General features: G+C 43.5%; 1 protein-coding gene across 1 annotated transcript in view; it reads right to left on the bottom strand.

The window, feature by feature from the left end:
• Nucleotides 1-23,264, bottom strand: part of KIAA1217 (KIAA1217 ortholog) — a 290,928-nt gene that overhangs the window by 82,771 nt on the left and 184,893 nt on the right. Inside the window, exons 4-5 of the mRNA XM_034644365.1 lie at nucleotides 14,070-14,268; nucleotides 10,133-10,226 (exon numbers count right to left, since the gene is read on the bottom strand). Of these exons, the coding sequence (XP_034500256.1) occupies nucleotides 10,133-10,226; nucleotides 14,070-14,268 (293 nt within the window). The remainder of the gene's footprint in view (nucleotides 1-10,132; nucleotides 10,227-14,069; nucleotides 14,269-23,264) is intronic.

Genomic DNA, 23,264 nt, shown 5'->3' with positions numbered 1-23,264 from the left:
CAGCACCGGCTCAGAACTCTTTGGGGATGACCGCACTACCCGCCAAAGGGAGGTCCTGTTCCAATGGACTTTAAGTTGAGTTGGCTGGTTCGCCAGCCCTGGATCATACGCAGAAATGGGGCCGGACGCTGGCTGCGTTGGTCCTGAAGCCCAAGTGCAGGGCTGTGATGGGCAGCTGCAAGTCCTGTTGACACTGTTGGCAATAATGACTTCGCATCACAAATCACCGGGTATCTCTGTGGCTGAGTGGATGCCTCCGTCCCGGGAGCCCCGGTCCCTGGTCCTGAGCGGGCTCCGCTGGCTGCTTGGACTCCAGCAACCCTCCACCTTCAATGTTACTCGGTGTTCTTCCTGTCCTCCCCCTAACGGCTCTGCCGAAAAGCTGACAGGCTGTAGCCTGACATGCAGGCAGCTCTCCATTCAAAGACACTTTCTCGCTTCCAGATCAAGCTCACGAAGAAGCTCCCGGCTCTGGGTCCATGAAAGCAGCTTTCCAGTGACACAGCACGTGAAGCGAAGGACGGCGCAAAGAGGGAAGGGTAGTTTGCCTAAAACTCTCCCCACTCTAGCTACTGTCTACCGTTCTCGCTTCACGCCGAGGGTTGTCAACAGGTCTCTGGAAAGACAACCAATCTGATACTAGGTTTTGGGTGCTACACGTCTCAACCAACCAACCAAACCAAACCAAACCAAACAGAAAAACAACCTTCCAAAAGTGTACAAAATAATTTATCTTGAGTCAAAAAAGCATTGCTTATTTGTATTATTACTTTCAAACGAAGTTGTCTGTATCTGACTCCAGACTTAGAGCTCTTAGCTACTGGTAAGAGAGTTGGCTTGGATTTGAACTCCAGCTTTGCTATTTGCTAGGGTGTGATCTTGCTACTTAATTTTTTGGCCTCAGTTTTCCAATCAAAAAATGGGTCTAACTGTACCAATGAAGTCGAGTTATTCTGATGACTATATGAAATAATATATGTTATTGAGACCACATTAGATAACAACTTTTCATGCATATGAACTCATCTCCGAGTTGGGATAAAGATATCCACAGGGATACGGATAAGCAGATCCACGCACACGTGAACCTTTCAAGGGAAACAGCCTGATTTAAAAGGACACTTTTCTACCGAATTCCTTTTTTAAAAAAAATGCAAAATACTGTGACCTAACTATTGCAAGAATAAGACAAAATAGTCATCTCCAGTGCATATAATTTTTGCCAAAGCCTTTTTTCAAGCAGTCGTTAAGCCTGACAAAAGAGGATTATATCTGTTATATAAAACTGTAGAAGTTTTAAATGTTACTCATAAAGCTTACAATGATTATTTCTTTTAAAAAAGTCAAAACCGAGACACAGCAGCTATTTGTAATTTAAAATTGAAAGTGTTTTTCACAAGGAAAAAACAACAAATAATTTTCCCTAGGATGCTGAAAGACACATACTCAGGTCCTCCTCCCACTGTTATCATATCTTCGAATCTTCCACATTTGTCTCAGAAACTAAATGCAAGTCAACATCTTCATGAAAACACTGAAAATGGTCACCAAACACATACATCAGTGAGATCTGTACCAGCAGATAATGTTGACATGTTAAATCCTTTTTAAATCATAAGGTTACACAGAAACTAGATCATAGGATTTATAGATGGAGGACAGCCAAACGTAATTTAAATGGCTTTTTAAAAACAAACTATCGCCAATCACAAGGAAGTTTCCTTCCAAGCAGGGTGCTAAGAAGTGAAAATTAAAAACCTGGAATTTTAATGCCTCATTGAATTGAACTGAAATACGGAAGACCTGACTCCGCTGAAGGCAAAACGTCCCACAGCATGACAAAAACAGCCTGAAAATTGTTATTTTGTTACAAAGGTACAGTTCTTACCTTACATCTTCCGTGACCCTTTCTCTTCTAGCAGAAAGTTTCTAGACTTGCGGAGACCTTGAAACCTCCCATCTCTCGAAGGCTTCCAGCTCTGGCTGTCTGTATGGTGACTAAATTCAAGGCTTGGGGTTTTTTTTCTTTTCTTTCTTTCTTTTTTTTTTTTTTTTTTTAACAGAAGGAAGCTTTTAGTCAAAATATGTGGTTTAAAGGAGCAGTATCCACCCTTGTTAAAACCATTTCACGGACATTCAGAGGTTTTGTTTCTACTCTACGAAAGTTAAATCTGAGTAGGAAGGCATTTTTCCTGTCCCGGAAATCAGCATAACTAAAACCAATGCTGAGCTAACGAGAAATGTTTCTTCCATGTGTTCCGTCTGGCAGAAACTGCAAGCCATATCAAGGAAACACGTGATGTTTATAAATACAATATGGCTCATGTTGTCATAACCTCTCAATGACAAAAAAAAAAAAAGTGCAAGGAAAAGCAAGCAGCCACACAGCAGGAAAGATGAGATTTGTATCACTTGGAAGCTGCATATCAGATGTGCATATATTACCCTTTCTTGCTTCTTAGAAAATAAAATAAAGTCTAAGTGGAAGCAGCTAGGGAGGAAGAAAATATCTCCCGTGCTCTGGATAGCCACTGTATTCAAATGTGTTTGCCCCGCTAATCACTTCAATAAGAGTAATTCCTTACCACTGGTAACGTAGACATCTTTCTGCCTGTCAGAAAAGCATGATATAAAGGGGGGCATAATTAAATACATCACTCAAGTGAGTTCCATTGTGTTAAGCAAATAATAGAACGGAGGCAAGGATTTCACAGAGCCTGGAACTGATGGGGAAACGTCCAGATGTCTGTATCACGACTGATTATGGACTTGTGGGTTATTGACTTCGGGCCTCTGCTGGACTCGCTCACTATTATATCTTCAGAAGCTTGCACAAGAGCCAGAATCAGAGGACGGCTGTGGTACATAATGGCTGGGTGAACGAACCAGTGAACCTCGGAGCCGGGTTAACTGGTCTAAAATCAGCAGTCCTACTTGGTGAGTTTGGAGTATTGGGAGTATCCAATAGGAAATACTGACTAAATTCAATCTGCAAGTAAGATTTGTCCTACTGAGTTATAAATACAGCAAAGCAAGATCTGTCTTATCTAATCTGGTATCCAGAGGTTAGCTGACTTTCTACCACAGGGGAATTTAACTCCTGAAAAGGAAATTTTTAAAAAGCAGATATGTATGCTTTTCTGACCATCACTTGTTTTAAACCGACCAATCTGTTATTCTCATCTTAAACTTTAGGGTTACTAACTGCTGTAAAATTATATTGATAGGATGGGGAATTTGTTAGGACAGATGGACATTCTCTATTTCTCATTTCGGTCGGGAACTACCACTGAGATAAGCTCGGAAATGTGTTGCAAACTCAAATGTTCACATTTATATTTACAAATCACTGTACTGATCTCAGCAAACAGGGTATTCACTGAAAGTTCAAGATAGAGAAGGTGCTGGAGTGAACCCCTTTTTCATCCAGACAGTTAATGAGCATTTCCTCATTGTTGGAGGGAAACACAGGCAGCATGAAGATGAACTGAATGGGAAGCTAAGGGTTTAAAAGGAACTAAAGGTGTGTCCATGGCATGCAGGAAAAGATGAGTGGGACAAGGGAGGGAGGAGGACAGGTGAGGTTCTGTGGAGGTTCAAAGAGGCTTGGAAAAGGGAGGAGGTAGGGAAGTCTTGACGAAGATGGTGGCTTTTGAGTTAGATCTTCACACATGGGTAGCACATGGACACCGAGGATGAAGGCAGCAGAGTGAGGAAGGACAGTCGTGACCACCACAGTGAGCAAGAAGGCCAGTTCTGGAGGTGGGCTGCCTGGCTCCCAATCCAGTTCTACCACAGAAGAGCTGTGCGGCTTCAAGCAAGTTCCCTAACCTCTCTGATCTTCAGCTTCCATATCTGAAACAGGGGATAACAGGAATTCCCCTCACACTGGATTGTTTTGAAAATCAAATGAGAATGAATACAAGCATAGTGCTCAGGGCAGGACCTGGCCCGGAGTCGGTATATTTTGAGTGTTAGTCATTAATATTACGGTCACCGGTGGTGGGTCAAGGAGAAGAACCTTGAACGACTGAAAGAAGATTAGCTAGGAGTATTTCCAGAAACTTCCATCTCTATAGGATTCTCTTCCGTCCCTTCTTTTTAAATTTTATTTATTTGAGAGAAAGAGAGAGAGAGCACAAGCAGGTGGAGGGGCAGAGAGGGAAAAACAGACTCCCCACTGAGCAGGGAGCCATATGTGGAGCTCGATCCCAGGACCCTGGGATCATGACCTGAGCTGAAGGCAGACGAAGTTAATCGACTGAGCCATCCAGGCGCCCCTCTTCTCTTCCATTTCTATAGGATTACTTCATCCCTCGCCAAATCCTAAAACCTTCCTCTCAACACTGCCCCATGGAAAAAAGAGCTCTAAGGCATGGTCACTGCAGACACACATACTAAATGACATATACTTCTTCTTCTTTCATTTTTCAGGGGGGTGGTGGGGGCATCTTTTTAGCCCCATCAAAAGAGAACAAAATAGAGCAAAGTTAACTATAAAAAGATGCAATGAGACAGACACCTAACAGAGTTAAGAAGTGAAACAAATTTAAGAAAGGACATTTTATGGGCTCAAAAATCTCATCAGGATCATCATTTCAAAACCTGAAAAACTGTAATAGAAATATCAAACAAGGGAGGCTATCGCTGAAGACACAAAGTCAGAAAGAACTGGGTTCAAATCCAATGTCTGACATTCACCAGCTGTGTGGGCCCAGGAAAAGCTCATTGGCCTCAGCTTCACCATTGGTAAAAATGGAGTCAGTATACCTACTTGGCACAGTTCCTGGCTCATCAGTACGTGAAGTATTTAACACATTGCCTGCTGTGTAGATGCAAAAAGGTCTGTTATCTGACATCCAGAAAAACAGTGGTCTGGAATGACTACTACTTGTACCCTGCCTGACTCCACAGGGAAATGAATAGAATTCACAGAAATTTTGCCCCCCTCCCCCGCAAAGTCAAAGTGGAGCATCTGACAAAAAGATGAAAGTAGGAACACCAAAAAGAGAGGCCAGGAACGAAGCCAACACACAGAATACACGCCGCGAATGTCTGTACGCTTGTTGTGGGCGGGCCACACATTTAATTCTAAGCTTTAGAGTAGCAACACAAAGAGGGAAAATGATCACTTTCAAGATTCAAAGTGTCCACATGACAAAAATAAACCAGGAGAAGCACAACTATTTCTGGTGATGAGAACAGAGAGATATTTTTACAGTGGGTTCTCGTTAATGGCAGAAAATGAATAATACAGCAATTGCGCACTACCGTGATAGGAGCCCATGCGTTCTGGCTTTACGCGCACCGTGGGTAAGACATTGTTTGGAGGGATACAAACATGAACACGAGATGTGTATGCCTTTGGAGAACTGACAGTATTGTGGCTGAGATACTCATCCATCTAAATGGTTCTAACACCAGGATGATGTGCCGCATGCCCCCAAAAGGGAAAGGTAAATTCTGCCGGAGCATTAGGGAGAGTGTCGTCAAGTAGGTGGCCTTGTCGTTGGCCTCTAAAACAAGTTTTTATGTCTTCACGGCTCCAGATGGAAATTTTCAACCATTTGGAAACAGAAGAGAAAATAATCTGGTAAGCTCCCATCATCCATCTGTGACATTTTTCAGCAGTTTACCGATTTTGTTTCGCCTATGTCCGCTTTTTTGGTTTATTCTGCAGAGGTATGTTTAAGCAAACCCCTTTCATCGTGCCATTTAGCCTGTAAATACTTAGTATGTCTCGTTTTACAAAACATAACCACCAAACCATTATTATGCCCAACGGAACGACCAGTTATCCCTTAACATCACCTGATTCCTTTTTTCTTTAAAGGTTTTATTTATTTACTTGAGAGAGAAAATGAGTGGAGAAGGGCAGAGGGAGAGGGAGAAAGAATCTGAAGCAGACTCCACACTGAGCACAGACCCCAACATGGGGCTCGATCCCACGACTGCAAGATCATGACCTGAGCCGAAACCAAGGCTTAACCGACTGAGCCACCCAGGCACCCCCAACATCACCTGATTCCTAACACATGTTCAAATTTCCCAAAGAGTTTCAAAGATGTCTTTAACAGTTGGTTGTTCCAATGAGGATCCCACCATGGTGCACACGTGGCATTTGGTTGTTACGGTATCGACGTGACCTGGGAAACACACGGTGTTCCTGCCCACGTTTTTTCAGGCCAGCGGTTTATTGAAGGAATTGAGCAGTTGTCCTATTGTATGTGAGATGGAAGGAATTTTGAAAGGCAGATCCGTGGGGAGCGAGAGGCCACTTCAGATACGCGGAGTAAGAATGGACAGGTGGCTCTGCTTTGGGTGTGGGGATGCGGACGACAGTGACCAACACCTTGTGCTATTCTTTGTGTGGTGGGACGGTGGGCTCAGGGGGCCGGCTTGGGAAGCAGTTGTTGGACTGGGGTCAGGTGAGCTGGGAGCCTGGCTACAGGCTATTGCATGACTGATCACTAGAAAAATACTGAATGCGAGAACTGGAGCAGCAGAGCAGTGGTGTGAAGAGCCGGGGATCTTAGGAAGTAATTTAAGATGGAAGGCCAGGTCTGGGGAAGGTGTTCTAAATGCAAATCTGGGAGCTGTCCTATATAAGTACAAACGAGAGACATACAAGAGGGAAAGAACTGAATGATAGGAGCAGAAAATCACAGGAAGTCATCTCAAAGTGTGTTGGAGGGTGGAAAAGCCCCCAAACTGCGAAAAAGCCACTGGGCTGGGTGAGCAGGAAGTCCCTGGTACCCTCTGAGAGCCCCAAGATGGAATGGCTCACCTCTGAGTTGTACACTCGTGAGTGACAAGCCCTGTGAGTGCATACATAATTCTGCAAGAGGGCCTCTTCCATATGGTGAGCTCAGTCCCTTGGGAACTAAATTTCAAAGCTACTATCTAATTTTGTAAGGAAACACAAGCCATGTGATTAAATTAGACTGGGGTGATTTGCACCCACGTGCAAAGAATCAGGAGCCAGCTGTGCTCGTTTCAGCAGAGAGCCACGAGTCTCCGTCCACAGACGAGTCTCCAAGTGCGCAGCCGGACGCTAAATGAAAACCTAGGCACACGTTTTCCCCGCCAGGTATACATTCGGTGCATGCTCTGGGGCCCACAGCCTCTGAGTTAATACTCTTGTCTAACAGGCTCCCTGAGTAACACCACTGCCATCGTTACACTGCTCTGGCGAACGTGACCGGTGCAGACTCAGAGTCTCCCATTTTCTTTGGTTTCACAGGCTAAGATCTTAAATTCATTGTTTAAGGACAGTGTCAGAGGCCACCGAAGAGTTCTGGTGCTGCCGTTTTTGTGCCTCTGCTCAATCTAACCAATGTCTTTCCTGCTATGCGTGTCTGTGGGTCACAGGTGGGCAGTGGGGCGGGCTGTCCCGGGCTGGTGGAGGCTGGCGGTGGAAGGCGAATGACATCAGGCATGGGGCTGCGTCCCTGACTCACGCGAATAGTTAGCATCAAATTCCTTCATGGCCACGCGCACATTGCAAACATACGGAAGGAGGGAGCGCCCCTAAACCCACCATGCGGCCTGGTTTAGTCTACAGCCATTGATCCTTGCTCTGTTCTCTGTTCTTCACCATAAGTGATGGGGGAATGCAGCTGGGCTCCAGGCCGGGCTCAGCAAAGCCTCCTTTCCTTTAATGGCAAGGCAGCTACATTCGTGGAGAAGGAGAGAGAATTCCAACCACCACAGTCAAAAGGTGAGGCTGAAGGAATTCCACGTCTGTTGGCTTCTGGAATCTGTGACTAGGGGCCAAGTTACAAACTGCAGGCATTATCACACCTCGTTGGTTTTAAAAACCACGTCTATTTCTCGTGTCTAAGTAGTCTTCTCGGAAACCCAAAAGCGTGTCTGTGGGTTGGATGGTGAACATTTGTTGTCTTGTCATCTGGGGACAACAGTTGATTTCCTCACACAAAAAAAGTGCTGTCTGAAGGAGACTGTGGGGAACACAGAAAGATCGCTAGGGTCTGGTCTAAAAGTAAAAGCAGAACAACTTCACCGAAACCCAGAGCAAACGTCCTGAATTCTAATAGGCTTTGTCCATATGGTTGATATTAGAGTCTCTACGTGCTCACTGCTGGTCCTTATGTAGGTACCACAGCTGCCTGAGAGTTAAAACAGGTGTCTTCCCCAGCCATAAACAAGATTTTCAGAGGCGATTCTGGGGCCCCCGTGTGGGCTCTACGTAACAGGAACAGATCTCTGAGCGCCATGAAACTCCAGTTCGAAGGCTAGACATATCAAAAAAATAAAGCTATCCAGGGCAACAAAGACTCTTAAGGACGTCACTGAGAAAGAATAACGAAATAATAAAAGCAAGGGCACTGTAACACTCAGTCCGTGTTTCACGATCAACATGACTCAATCTGTCTTCATGTGGAGCTGGTTTACATTTAAAGTATAACTAGCTAAATATAAGCCTCAAAATCCTAGATTTTCTGAAGTAGCAACACAGCCTTCACTTCAAATCACACATCATTTCTGATATAAAAAAAAAAAACCAAAACAAAACAACCCAGCAACTGAGGACATAAGAGCCCTTTTCCTCCCAAAGTGTGGGCTCTGATCCCACAATGTCATCACTCATATTCCAGTCCAGAATTCCCTAGAAATTCTTCCAGCACTTTCTATCGGACCTTCTGGACTCTTGGTCCTAAACTCACACACCGTGTGGGGTACAAAGAACAATGGTCTCTCAAAGATGTCTTCTTCCTAACCGCCGAGCCTCTGACTACACAAGGAAGGGGGATTAAGGTTGCTCATCAATTGACCTTAAAATAAAGAGATTATTCTGCGGTACTGGGCGGGCCCAATGTAATCACAAGTGTCCTTAAATGTGGAAGAGGGAGGGTTAGAGATGTGATAATGGAAGCCGGGTGGGAGCGATACTATTTGGCTGAGCATGAAGATGGAAAGAGGGGACTGCCAGCCAAGGAATGTGCATGACCTCTGGAAGCTAGGGGGAAAAAAGGAAACATTCTCTCTAGAGCTTCCAGAAAGGAAAGCTGATGTCCCGCCGCTGGCCCCTTGAGTTTACAGCCCACTGAGGACCATGTGGGGCTTTCGACCTCTAGAACCGTAAGATAGTAAATCTGTGTCATTTTAAGCCATGAAACATGTATTAATTTGTTACAGCAGCAATAGCAAACTGATACATTCTGTCTGGGAAGAGGAGACAGGCTCACCTTGGGAATGCAACCACAATGCTAGGACAGGCAATGCCTGGGCTTCTTTGGCAAGAAGACCTATTCATTTACTTTCCTCCTAGTTAAACTCCAGCATCCCGCGGAGCGCTAGTCCTCAGAAAGGATGCTATAAAATGGTGCAGTGTCTGCTAAATTTGTGTGTGTGATGGGAAGGAGGTAGAGCTGGAGGGGGCCATAGCACTATTGTTAGACACTCAGGCCCTTTTTTAGCGAACCTGCCTTAATATGATTTTTAAAATCTGTCTTTTCTGTTACCCTGTTCTTTTCTCCTCAAAACATGCCTGGGTGCTTTGAATGGATAATCTTCGGAGATGATCTAAATCCAGAGAATTTCAGCTCCCACATCATGCAGATTTTTGGACTATGCCTCCGACAGGACTCAGAAGGTTTGATAATATTTAATTGAATATTCAATTCAACAGTTTGAATTAGGAGGTGAATAATTTAATTAGAATGCTAGGGCTTGCTTGGAATAGCTGATGTAAGAATATTAATAGATTCTACATGGAATTGTACACGGGGTTTTGTGGTGGTTGTTTGTAAGTTAGTTTTGTTTTAATTAGAGAAAAAATAGCAAGAGATCCTCTAAGTCAATGTATATGGACCAAAGATGCTTTTAGGCAAAGATTTTCATTTCAGGATTCCCTTGGAGTGAGGACACAACTCAGCTCCATGCTTAGAGATAAATGAGAATGTGTCAGGCCCTATTTCAGTCCCTTTGCCCCAAATGTCCGTGAAATCTGATTTCTTTACCAAGGCACAAATCATGAGTCATCAGACAAGATGAGCGGGGAGAAGCCCTGAAACCTGGTGGTGGGGTGTGAATGCATCAGGAGACCGTGCCAGAAAAAGGGATGGCCTGACATCTCAAATAAAATTAAAAATAGAATGGGAACACTTACCCTCATGTCTCCGTTCACAGTTTTCGATGTGTGGTTGAATGCATGTGCAGGGTCCTTGTTGTACACTTTGAGGAGCGATCTGTCCTGAATGTTCCTGGAATCAAAAACATCAATGACTATGGCAGATGAAAGGAGCCTGACTTTGGCCATTTCTTTTGCCTGCCCTGCAGAATCAGGTAAAAGACACGAACAGACAATCCAACCGTTGTCTACAGTCAACTGGACAAAAAGTTCTTTCACCATACAACAGGCAAAAATAAGTACGGAAAAGGAGCAAAGGGACTCCAGCGTTTCTTTCCCTTTCTTGTTCCTCAAGAAAGAATTCGTTTCCCTGTGGTCCACCACCCACAAATATCGGTTAACGTGGACTTTCTTTCAAGATCTGAGCAAGGAAAGCTAACACTTTCAGGGACAATAAAGCTCCAATACTTACACTATGTTCAAAGAGATTTGGTTAATATTTAAATATTTAATAGTTTACTTTGCCCAAACACCTGGTTTTCTGCTTATCTCATGAATGCACAAAGGAAAATGGTTTTTCCTTCAAACACTTTCAGCAAGGAACAGAAAATGTTATTTGCAGTCCAGGAAAAAAAAAAGTACCACCAAGATCAAAACTAGTATCTTTACGATGCCTTTTTTTTCCTTCCATAGTGGCTATTAAAAATACTCGTCTACGTACGAGAGGACCAACTGGACGTGCAGAGTGTTTAGAAGGAATAGCAGCAGACAGAGTCTTCTGCTTGTCTTTTCTCCTTCTGAGCCCAGAGTCAGTCATACCGCACCAAAAGACAGAAGTCCCACATCTTGCCCAGAGCCTACCTTAAAATTATTTAAGAGCATAGGAATGTCTACGAAGTCCTTCTCCCTCCACATTCAGCTTTCATCAGCAGAAGGGCCACCCAAGGCACTTTCAGCCCCGTCTACACTGCGTCCTTCCAAGGCCGGCGCGCTGAGCTCGGGGACGTGTGTGCAGGGAGACGCATTCCTTTCCTCCAGGTGCAACCACATGCTCTGTGGGCTGATCGCAATCTCTGAGATTACTGGGTTATGTTTTGTTTTAAATGAACTGGAGGATTCTTGGACCCGTCTTGCTTCCCTCCTTTAAATATCTGTCAGTAATTGCTTTGAAGCAATGACTAGCCCAAGCTTGCAGGGCTGCTCTAGACTTCAAGTAGCTCATTCCGAGCCGGCGTGAGGGGAGCATGCAGCCCTTGTTATTACAGGGGCTAGCTCACTAGGAAGGCGAGAGCTCCCAGAAGGTGAGGATATGGGGGCTCCTTCAGTGAATCCCCGCTGTGGCTTTGGAGGGAGGGGAGTCACAAGTGACTATATGAAGAAACTGAAAACCTTACTTGAATCATGAAAAAAACTTAGTGTGATTCTAAAGGTATTTAAAATACACGAGGCTGGTTTATGATTAATTTAGAAACATGCTCATTCAAGATGAACCAATAGTAAAGGCCCAGATTGCATTTACCATGGCAACATTTACAACATGGAATTTCAACCTGAACGCTCTATAGCATTTCCCTAAAGGAAAATAGGAAGAACCCAACACAGTGACAAAATAGTTAAATGTTTAACCAACACACTCTCACTTTAAAAACACTGGAAGTGAAAGGAAGTTCGTCTCTGGGCTCAGAAGACTAAAGCCATTGTCTTCAGTGACAAACCACATATTACAATTTTGGAGGGGAGAGAATCTATATGATGCTGATGGTGAGAATTTATTCTACCACTCAAGTAAAATAAAATTGAGGCTTTTTATGCATATAAGCAAAGAGAGAGAAGAATTCTTTGAAAAAGACATACATAGGAGCACCTGGCATAAACATATTCATCACCAAATAGAAACACTTTATCCACTTAAGTATGTTTAGATCCACTTTTACAGGTAAATCAAACTACTGAAAAGTGAAATCACAGACAAACTTATAAATCAATGACTTTCCCATTAAGCATTTTAAATTAGATTTTTTAAAAATGACTTTCACAAATGTAAACATATTAACTGAAAATTATTCATGTTGAAAGACAGGATCCTGTCTTCTCTCAAGCACTGTTTTCATCTGTTTTATCAACTGACTTTGCATTAAGGAGAATCATCTCAGTTTGAAAGTTGGGAGGACCTTTTCCCCTTTGTCCTCCCTACCTTTTCTCTCTCCAAAACTTCCTTGGGACACTCAGGAAGAACGCATAAAGAGAACCCTAGCAGTAATGCTTTGATGTTTGGGAAAGGCTCTAGAAAATCATGACTCTTTGCAATTTAAAAGTGCTTGCATGGAAAAATAAATAAATAAAAATGTTTGCATCGGCTGCAAGACAGTGGGGTCCATTTGTTCCCAATAACCTCACCAGGCTTGAGCTCCATAGCCAAAAGTGGCTTTACGCAGTTTCATACAGATTTATTATCACCATTTCTCTCCAGTCCTCTCACTGCAAAACGTGGAAATTCAAGAAGATTGCTGTAAAACAGCACGCCCATGTGGAAACACTGCATGGGACTGCATGACCGCAAACATACTCCTTACATACAATTGATGGCTTCATGTATAAGTTCATACTCTGTAAATTCAGGGGTTTTTTAGTGACAAGCTGATTAATAATTCATTTTAAAAAACAAACATGAATTTTCTGATCCCCATGAATATTTAAACGTGCTTTTTAAAGGTAGCAAGGTGGTGTAACAGACGTAGTCCCTATACCTTAGGGCCTGTTTCAAACTTTGAAAGCCCTAAATTACTCATACACCTTGGCACGCGCCTACATATGTCATTTGTGACCATTGTTAGATATTTATCGGTTCACATTGTTATGCACTGGAGGCATATGGTTAAAAAGCGGTTTCTATTAATTTCATAATGAAGAAACAGGGTGTCCTGCTCTCCCCATGGGGAAGGGACCCAAAAATCCAAGTTGTGGCCTAGATCAGTTGGGCAGGGAACATTCTGAGGGAATAAAAAAAAAAACAACAAAAAAAACCCCAAAAAAACCCCCTCTTCACCAAAGGATGTGGACAGTCAGGTCTAGGGCTGCGCTTGGCAATGAAGTGGCTGTGTGATCTTGAATTAGTCCCTTAACTTTCATGCATCTGAGTGGTCCCATAAAACGAAAGGGCTGAATTAGTCATTCAATACTCTTTTAAGTTCTAAAATGTCTAGGAGCTGTATTAGCGACTCCTTGTTTGTGCTAATTCCAGTCTGGTTGTCAGGCTGTTTGGCTGGGAGAGTTCAGATGGGTCCGTTCTGCTCCAGACACTGCCAGAGCAGACACAGATGCTTCTGTTTCTGTGCCCCCTGCAATAGCATGAGTCCACTCAGCCTCTTTTGACGGTACATTTCCTAAGGGGCTCTGGAGAAAGCCCACCTGGAAAGGGAGATTCTTTGGTAAGGCCAGCTAGTTAAGAAAAACATGGAGAGGGAGACTGCTTCTCGGCCTCTTTTCTTGTGGTCAACAGCATAGGGTCCCCTGCTTCTACTTTAACCTGTCGGTGTAAATGATGTCCCAGTGGGATCATTACCTAACATGGTCACAGTCTCTGTGAGGGGAAAAAGCCAAGGAGCTGGGAAAGTTCCCGTCACAAGCATGGCCTTAGGATGCTGATCAAGTCTCTCTACCACCTTCTGGGCCTCAGTTTCCCCAACTCTTCGATAAACAGTGGACTAGATTATTTCTTACATTCTTCTCAGAGGTAATAGGCAAAGATCTAGGTGGGAGAAGTCTGTCCTCATTTTTATAAACCAGACCTTATAAATGGATTATAGAAAAACAGACGGTGAATTCAGACCTGGGTAAGATGAGCCTGACAATCAGAGTAGTAGCTGTGCTTCCTTCCAGGGCACATGGAGAAATGAGGACACAGCACACACTGCAGCAATGCTCAATGCAGTACGGTGGACACACACACACATACACACACGACGTAACTACCTACCTTACATCGTTTAGTTCATAATAGACATTTCGGCTTTCATCTTTGATGTAAATGGCGACACTGGGTGATTCCAGCATTTTCATGGTGAGCTGCTGTGGAAAGGCACTTACGAAGAGAGCACGGATCGTGTCTGCACTTGTGATTTCGTTCGGCATCCTGAGCTGCTTGGTTTCATCCCCGTACTGGAGATAGAGAACCCCTGCACGCAAAATGAACACAGTTATCAGTGCCAGATCAAGACGCACACAACACACAGCAAAAGCTTAGCCGCCTCTGTCTTACCACAGGCGGCAAGATCGGGACAAGCTTGGAAAGCATGTAACAAGAGCTGTTTGTTTGGAATTTCCAAGGAATGCACTTCCCGGTTATCACATGAATACTCACTTTTATTCTCTGGAGTCCAGGCAGGTGTTAAAGAGGCTAATTTCCAACTATTTTAAAACCAAAAGGACAAGAAGCTAACCTCTGGTAGCCTAAAGCAAAAGACAATACTTTATTCCCTTGAAAGGTATATTTAGCAATTTGACCCTGTAGGGTGATTTTCCATGTTTTACATTAACTAACAACATAATCATTATAGCGATGGGTAAGCTATATAATTTAAGTCTTTATAGTCCATTCAGAGACATTTTAACTGGAAAGGCTACAATATTTCTGTGGCTCTAATACATATTTATCGAACGTTTATACCAAATGAAACTAATATTTCAGAAAGAAAATGGAACAAGTCAGTTACACAAAGAAAAACAGAAGCATGGGATCATAGAATTTTAGAGTTCCAGGGGTATATGGCTTCCAAGGAACCATACTTCCCAGTAGCCATGCCCCTGGGGAGTGTAGTCCCTTCCCACATTGACTCTGTGCTTGGCCATGTGACTTGTTTCGACCAATGAGACGTTAGCAAGTAAGGTACAAAATGGAGGCTCAGTAAGTGCTTGCACGCTAGACCTTGTCCTCTTGACAAGTGTGGTCTTGGATGCTCCCTCATAGAACCAAGCTTCTGTGAGTCCAGCTGAGCCACTTGGGGAGACCACATGAAGAAGAATGAAAGACCCTGACTGACGGCCCCCACTAAGCATCCAGTCTATACACCACGGGTCAGTCATGTGGGTGGCCCACCTTGGGAGAAGAACCCCCAGCTCCAGGTGACCTGCCCCAGCTGCCATCACATGGAACTGAAATGCGATGCCCCCTCCAAACCTCGCCCAAATTACAGAATAAAGAAAGTAACTGTTGATTTAATTCACTATGTTTATGGTCACTTGTTATTCAAAAATGTGTAACTGAAACAGGATATCACAGATCCTGACATTTAATTTGAATCCACTTCTTGTGAGAATCTACTGAGGACAGACTAACGTCACTAGAGCAAGCTTTGGCAGAAGAGACTCAAAAAAGAATACAAGATGGCGTCTGGTTACAATAAGGCAATTCATGCAACAGATTTGTCTCCATCTCCTCCTGAAATTCCATTAAAGTGACAATGAAGAATAAAAAAGCATAAATCAAAGAATTAAGGGAATGAGAGAGGAAACAGGACCAGACAAGAGAAGGAGGATACCTGAGTCTTCAAGGGGAGAACTCCAGATAAAACATGCAGTGCTAGGGAAGCTCGAGAAGCAAGGCACCAGATCCCTCTGAGGGGAGGAATGCAGGCTGAGAGGAAAGCATGAGGCCTGACTGAACTTTTCTTTCTAATGGTGCTGCAACCTGTCCAGAGCTCTTTTTTTTATCCCACTCAGCCAACCAACTCCCTGCATCCACAGAAGACTGAAGAGGAAGAACCAAACAGACTGGATTGTAGCTCGCCAGGCACAGAGGAGGGAGGATGAGGTGCTTTCTCACAGAATGCTTGCAAAGGAGTGACCCTCAGTCAAGACACTGGAGGAACCCCTCTAGAAAAGCTGACTGGCCTGTGAGAAAAGACCAATGGATTTGTGAGGGTAAAGCTCACGTTCTGTTTGATCCTCGCTGTGAAGTGGCCAAACCCATATATGAAAGCTCCCAGTTAGGACGACCATGCCTCCCTCACACATTTGCAGACTACCCAGAATTACAGACGTTTCATACGAGCCATGAACGTGAGACACCAAAATAAATAGAAAACAGAAACTCAGAAATGAGGAGACAGTCCAAGAAAAGGGGAACATTTGGAGAGCAAGAGCAAGCTCTGGGAATCATGAGAGAAGGAGTTAAAAATTCAGGAAGGAAGAGAGGCGCGTGGCTGGCTCAGTCGGTAGAGCATGTGACTCCTGATCTTGGGGTTGGGCGTAGAGTTTACTTAATTAAAAAAAAAATCAGGGAGGAAGAAAAAGTTGATGAAATCTCAGAAAGTGGAGCAAAAAGACTAAGGACAGGAGAGAGTGAAAAACAATAAGAAAAACAGAGAATTATTTCAGAGCATCCCAAGTATTACTAAAGGGAATTTCAGTAAAAGGGATCAGGAAAAACAGAAGATTTACAAAAAGAGTTATAAAAAAATTTTCCCCAAACTGAAGGGCCTGAGATCAGAGATCGAAAAGGTTTATGAAATCCACAACATAATCAGGCTGGTCACTGAGACATTCCAGACGGCAGGGGGGAGAACAGAAGGTCCTACAAGTTGCCAGAGGTTTGGGGAGAAAAGTCACAAACAAAGGAGCGGAAGTCAGAAAGGCATGAGTTTTCTCTACAGTAACACAGAAACCAGAAGACAATAGAGAAATAGCTTCGAAAATCCAGACGGCAATATTTTTTACCTAGATCTATATCCATCCAGACCATCCATTGGGTATTTATGAAAGTTGGCCTCTCAGCGAGGCCTTCCCTCACCACCTTGTCAAAATTCCAGCACCCATTCTACCAGATACTTCATACCCCCGACCTGTTTCATTTCTATTCCTCAGCATTTTTCACATATACTATAATTCATATTTTAACTCTTGCTATTGCTTATCAACACTTTCTTCCTCTAGACTGCAAGCTTCATGAGGTCAGGGATTTTTTTTTTTAATGTATTTTGTTGTTGTTCTTGTTCACCACAGTACTCTTAGTACTTGTAGATACCACCTGTTACATAGCAGGTTCTCAATAAATGTTTGTTGAATGAATGAAAGAATGAATGATTCCTCACTCCGTCAGCCAAAAGGAGTGTTCATTTGGGGTCTATCCAAGCTACAAGAGCTTTTGCTACATGAAACAGCCTAGTAATCCTGTTCCCTATTTGTATACACATTAGAAATACTTTCTGAAGTGGCTGTTTCCTTGACTGGAGTAGTCCTTTTGCACTGAGCATAAGCAGCTAAATTTCCCCTCGGAGAAAATTTGGATCCTCAGCTTCTTCAGGGAGCTAGTTTTTCAAAATATCCATGCTATTACACATTCCTCAGAGTTCAGAAAAATCCTTTCAAGTCTGTCTGATCACAGATCTTGCAATTTTTCGCCCCAAATGGGAGATGGCGGTGACTGTCCCATGTGATCGGTGATGCCACAGCTAAAGGCCCAAACCACTCTTGAGGTCTGTGCCCTGACCATGGCTGGGCGAGGCCCCTGCCGATGGGCCACTTATGGCCTCACTCCAGTCAGATATCACAGTCTCATTCACCCAAAGGGCCTGGGTTTCATTCCTACATCTGCATTCTGTACATGTGTGTGCTTGAAATAGAATCTGTAGGCTCTGAGAGAAGAAAAAAAAAAAGGGGGCCCAAATTACGGTTACCTCAGGGTTTGGCTGGTGCGGCTGCCAGCTGGGTACATAAGTCCAGTTATAGATCGTGAAAACCCGGAGAAGACAGGACAGATGCCTTTACAAACAGAGGAGAATAGTCTTTTTACACTTAATTCAGTTTGCTTTCTCAATTCAGGAGAGGTATTTAGAAATGTTTAAACTCAGAAGGAAATCTCTTAATATATGATGGCGGATTACTGGCGCAGCGATGGGATTCAGCACGCTCTGGCATCCTCTCCCGGCTCTGAGCGGCGCTGCCTGCTCCGGATTACAGGGGAAGTCTGAAGGACTTTGGAGCATAAGCTCCTTTTTTACGAAGAAGGAAATTTCTAGGACGTCTGCTATGTGTCAGAAACGGTATGCGCGAGCTTCCCTTAAGCAGCACTGTATCTCTTATCAGATCGCTACTATGGCCTCATTTCACAGAGAGGGAAGACAAAGCTCAGAAGCAACTTTCCTGAAGTAAAAGCTAGTAAGTGGCTAAATAGCTTGTATATCCCATTCTGTCCATCCACAGACCCAACGGTCTCTCCCTTGAAGCCTGTGGCCTCTGCAATCCTGCACTGGACCACATCCAGCTCCTCCAGCCTTCCTCTCTGGACGCTCTGAGCTGTCCTCACACTCTTTGCCTGACCATCTGCTTGAAGATGTTGCAGCATGACAGGGGAGCAGCTCGGAAAAAAGACTGCTCTTGTTAAGTCAACTTAAATGGCGGACACATGGTTATAAACAATCCACACGCTGAGGGGAGCCGGGGAAGGCACGGAGCTCTGGGAACAACAGAGTGTTGAAATGAGCCTCAGGACACGGGGAGCCCCTCTGAGAAGCCAGATTATTTAAGAGTACTTCCACCTCGATGGCCCTGCAGAGGCAACGTGGACTTTTCACCACGAACTCTCGGTCACGTTTGACAAAAAAAGGACACTTGGCGGGTCACGCTTGTGCGACACGTCCTCAGAATCAGTTCCAGAATGTGGGACATCGTCTCAAATATCCTTTATCTGGATAGGGTACACAAGGATTTTCACACTGTCACCTTGCTTGGACTGAACATCTGGGTGTGTCCCCCCCTCTAATTCTTAAAGTTAAAGTCCTAATCCCCCATGCCATGGTTTTTGGAGGTGGGGCCTCTGGGAGGTAATTCAGTCCTGAGCGTGGAGCATGCTGATGGGATTAGTGTCCTTCTAAGAACAGACCCCAGAGAGTCTGCTGTCTCTCTCTGCTGTCTGCAGGGTGGGGAAACAAAGTGCAGACTGCCACCTGCAAACCGTGTAGTCAGCCTTCCCCAGACACCAGATTTTCTGGTGCCTTGGTCTGGAACTTCCCAGCCTTTGGAATTGTGAGAAATAAATGGTTTTAAGATACCCAGTCTATGGTGGGGCATCTGGGTGGCTCAGTCGGTTAAGTGTCCGACTCTTGATTTTGGTTCAGGTCATGATCTCAGGGTCCTGAGATGGAGCCCCGTGTTGGGCTCTGTGCTCAGCGGGGAGTCTGCTTCTCTCTCCCTCTGCTCCTCCCCCCATCCACACACACACACACACTCTCTCTCTCTCTCTCACTTTAAAATAAATAGATAAATCTTAAAAAAAAAAAAAAAGCACTCAGCCTATGGTAATTTGTTACAGCAGCCTGAATGGACTAATACAGACCTGTCTCCTATTCCTGCCTTATTATCGCAAACCGGGCCACATCCCCATGGTACTAGAGTTGTCCTGGAACTCCCGCTGTCCTGCAAACTTAGCAGGCACATTTATCCTGCATGCTGTGCCACCACCTTGGGTGACCTCCCCACCAGTTTGCTTGACATGAACACAACCTCCTCTGAGTGATTTCCCCCCACCACTCCTCCATCACTTTTCCACTAAGAACTGAGGAATTGATTTTTCTTATATAAGTGCTCACATTGTGTTTTATGAAATTGCAAACATAGTTATTTTGTTTGTTTGCTTTTTGTTTTTTTAAGATTTTATTTATTTATTTGAGAGAGAGAGAGAGACAGCCAGCAAGAGAGGGAACACAGGCAGGAGGAGTGGGAGAGGAAGAAGCAGGCTCCCAGCAGAGGAGCCTGATGTGGGGCTCGATCCCAGGACTCTGGGATCACACCCTGAGCCGAAGGCAGACGCTTAATGACTGAGCCACCCAGGCGCCCCCGCAAGCATAGTTTTTAATTCCACAATGTGATTAGCTGTATTCATCAGATGGGAATATAGTAGAATGTTAGGCACAAAATAGATACTCACATATCTTTTAGTTGAGAAGAGTTCAATTCTCCCTGTAAAGTGGCCAAGTTAATATGTATGCTTGCCTTCTGGCATGCCTTCTACAATTTCCCCTAAATGGCATTTTCCACAGGCAGATGATGGTGACAATTCCAAATGACCGAAATTCCTCAGTTTCCCCAAATCCAATTTAAGATTACACAGATCAATATTTGCATTACAACTACAGCAAATGGCTAATGCCTTAAAAATATACAGCGTTCTTATAGTACCTTCTGGTAGGAAACTCAGTCTTCAACTTAATAAGAAAAACATAACTATTAAAATATTAAGATAGCTTTTTAGACTTATAAAGTTGGCAGGGGTCTTTACAATACAATAAACAATGTTGACAAGGGTCAGAAAAATGGGGGTGCCTAGGTGGCGCAGTCGTTAAGCGTCTGCCTTCGGCTCAGGGCATGATCCCAGCGTTCTGGGATCAAGCCCCACATCAGGCTCCTCTGCTGGGAGCCTGCTTCTTCCTCTCCCTCTCCCCACACCCTTGTGCTCTCTCTCTAATAAATAAATAAAATCTTAAAAAAAAATAAGAAAAATGAATTTTCTCACACACCACTGTTGAGGAATAAACTGACACCACTTCTCTAAATGGCTATCTGTTAATATATGTCAAAATCCCCTCAAATTATACAGATGGTTTGGGCCAGTAATTCCATTTCTACACATTTATGCACAAAGATATGGTAATGAGATGCTCAATAAGGCGTCATCAATGAGAACAGTGTGGGGGAATCCCAACATTAGGGGATTCGTTTAATAAATCCATTCACTCGAGAAATCTATTCACTGAACACTACGCTGTTATTAAAAGGAATTCTAGAAGAATAGGAGAAAAACTTTATATTTTGTTAAGTGATAAAGGAACTCGATTTGTAAAAGTCCATTAATCACCTTGATGGCAGTGATGGGTCCAGGTTTTGTACGGTCTGAACCTTATACAGTTTTGAGGGACCTCTTTAAGAACAACAGTACAAGTTAGAAAAGTAAAATTCAGTATGAAAGTTAGCTATTTACTTACGGGGCTGAACCTTGGTTCCATCAGGCTCAGGGTAAGTCTACCTATTTGATGACGATACACCAAAATGACAAGACCGATTGTCTTTGGGTGGTAAACTCATCGTCGATAATGTTCTCTACGGTTTTCTGTATCTTCTACATTTCCTAAAATAAGTATGCTTTGATTTGATGATCTGAAAAGATAACCCCCACAGATCTAATGAGACTGGCCAATTAGGGATTCTACTCAGTAAACTGGGTAATTTTTTTGAGTCAAAAGAGGTGGGCCATGGGAGGCTCCTCCCACAGAAACTTCCAGTGGAGTTGGTAGAATGTAAATTAGCATCTGAAATGGGAAAGACATTGGTATTGAATATAAACAAAAGATTCCAGTATAGTTAACATACTGGTGTACCCTTAAGAGAGTGAATTCAAGAAAGAGTGTTCGGATTTAAGACAAAATGAATTGAGGAGGACTTGTAGGGATGCCTTCATTCGTTCACTACATAAGCCTCTATGGTGTGCCAGGTCCTATACCAGGAATGGGAGGTACAACGGCAACCCTCTGGTCACCCGCTGTGTTCTAACCCTTCCGGATGTTCCATAAACGACCCTGTTCTTTAGAAGTTAGCAATTCATACCTCACACCAGCTGACATTGTGTTTCAGACACAGCAGCGATTTCAAGACAAGTCTGCGTGTGTTCCTGGAAAAGCTTGAGCAAGCTCTCAGATGTCAGTAACTTTTTCCATCCCGGAGAAGACCCATGCTGCTATGTCCCTTCCTATGGAGTAGCTTTTCAAGGAGGTGACAAAGCAGATGGTGACAGTTGCCTTGTGAGGACGAACAAGGTAACAGAAAAATTATTCTCTATAGAAAGTCTGGATGCTCTCTATTTTTGGACTAACTTGACTCTCAGATTTCAGTGTCTTTGTTTTGAGTAAACACCAAATCTTTGCGTCGTTATCTGAAAATGATTGTAGCAATCATATCTTTTCTTATTCCATCCAGATACCTGATATTGAAAGGCAATGTGAGACTTTGTTAAGTCTTTAGTTAATTTATCTTCGAATAGTTATCCTTGAGAAACTATGGAGACCCTCTGAGAGTGCCTAACGGAGAATCCTGATGAAAGGCTGAAAATTTCCAGGCAAACAAATACCAATTTTATGCCAAATTCTGATTTAGAATGTTCTTTAAAGATTCATAATTGTGGACCCACCTGTCTGAGCATCATGGAAGAACATGTTAGAGCAGTAAGTCTGTTGCAAGTTGAATATGACAGAGTCTTGCTCCCTCAACAGCCTGACCAACAGCAGTCACTGGACAGAGATTCTGCTCAGAGGCACTCATTCTCCACACAAAGTCTTATTAGGTTAGCATGTGATATGATAGTACTATTGAAGTGAGCATCCCAAGGCATTTCTCTAAAAAAATGCCTTGAAGCATCTGTTGATGACTTCTGGAATTCAAACTGTGTTCAAATCATGAATGTGTCTGATGCCGATTTCTACTACTGGGGCCATATTCATTTCCGGGGGATCTTACTGCCCTTTTCCATGGATAGTTAGAAACGTGTCTATAAAGAAGCTACAATGCAAATCACCAAAGAACTTACAACAATGTCAATGGAACAATAATTTAATCTTAAAGGTTACTCAGCAATTAAGGCAGAAAGTACATGAAAATGCTGTGAGAAACACTATTATTGAGTATGGGTACCGTACAACTGTAACTGAATTCTCTCTTACACTTAAGGTGAGCTGTCAGTTAATTAAACATCACAACGTCCATTCATTTTATAAGCTAGTATTAATCTGAATAATAGCAAAGCAGTAAGAGGAAAAACTTCAAGTTTAAATGCAAACCCCTAAATAAAATATTAGCAAAACCAACCTAGTAATGTGTGAAAAAATACATCATGACCAAGAAGAATTTATCTCAGGACTATAAGGACTAGATAGTCTAGTCCTAATATTGTCTGCAATAAGCAGTAAGTAAAGGAGCTCCCAGGTGGCTCAGTCGGTTAAGCACCTGACTCTTGATTTTGGCTCAGATCATGATCTCATGTTCGTGGGATCAAGCACCGTGTCAGGCTCTGTGCTGAGCCTGGAGTCTGCTTAAGTTTCTCTGTCTCCCTCTGCCCTTCCCCCTACTTACGCTCTCTATCTCTCTTTAGAAAGAAAAAAAGAAATAAGTAAAGAGAAACTATATGATA

This window comes from Ailuropoda melanoleuca, chromosome 15, assembly GCF_002007445.2.
Source record: "Ailuropoda melanoleuca isolate Jingjing chromosome 15, ASM200744v2, whole genome shotgun sequence".
In the NCBI taxonomy this organism is placed as follows: domain Eukaryota; kingdom Metazoa; phylum Chordata; class Mammalia; order Carnivora; family Ursidae; genus Ailuropoda; species Ailuropoda melanoleuca.
This window is presented reverse-complemented; position numbering and strand designations above follow the sequence as displayed.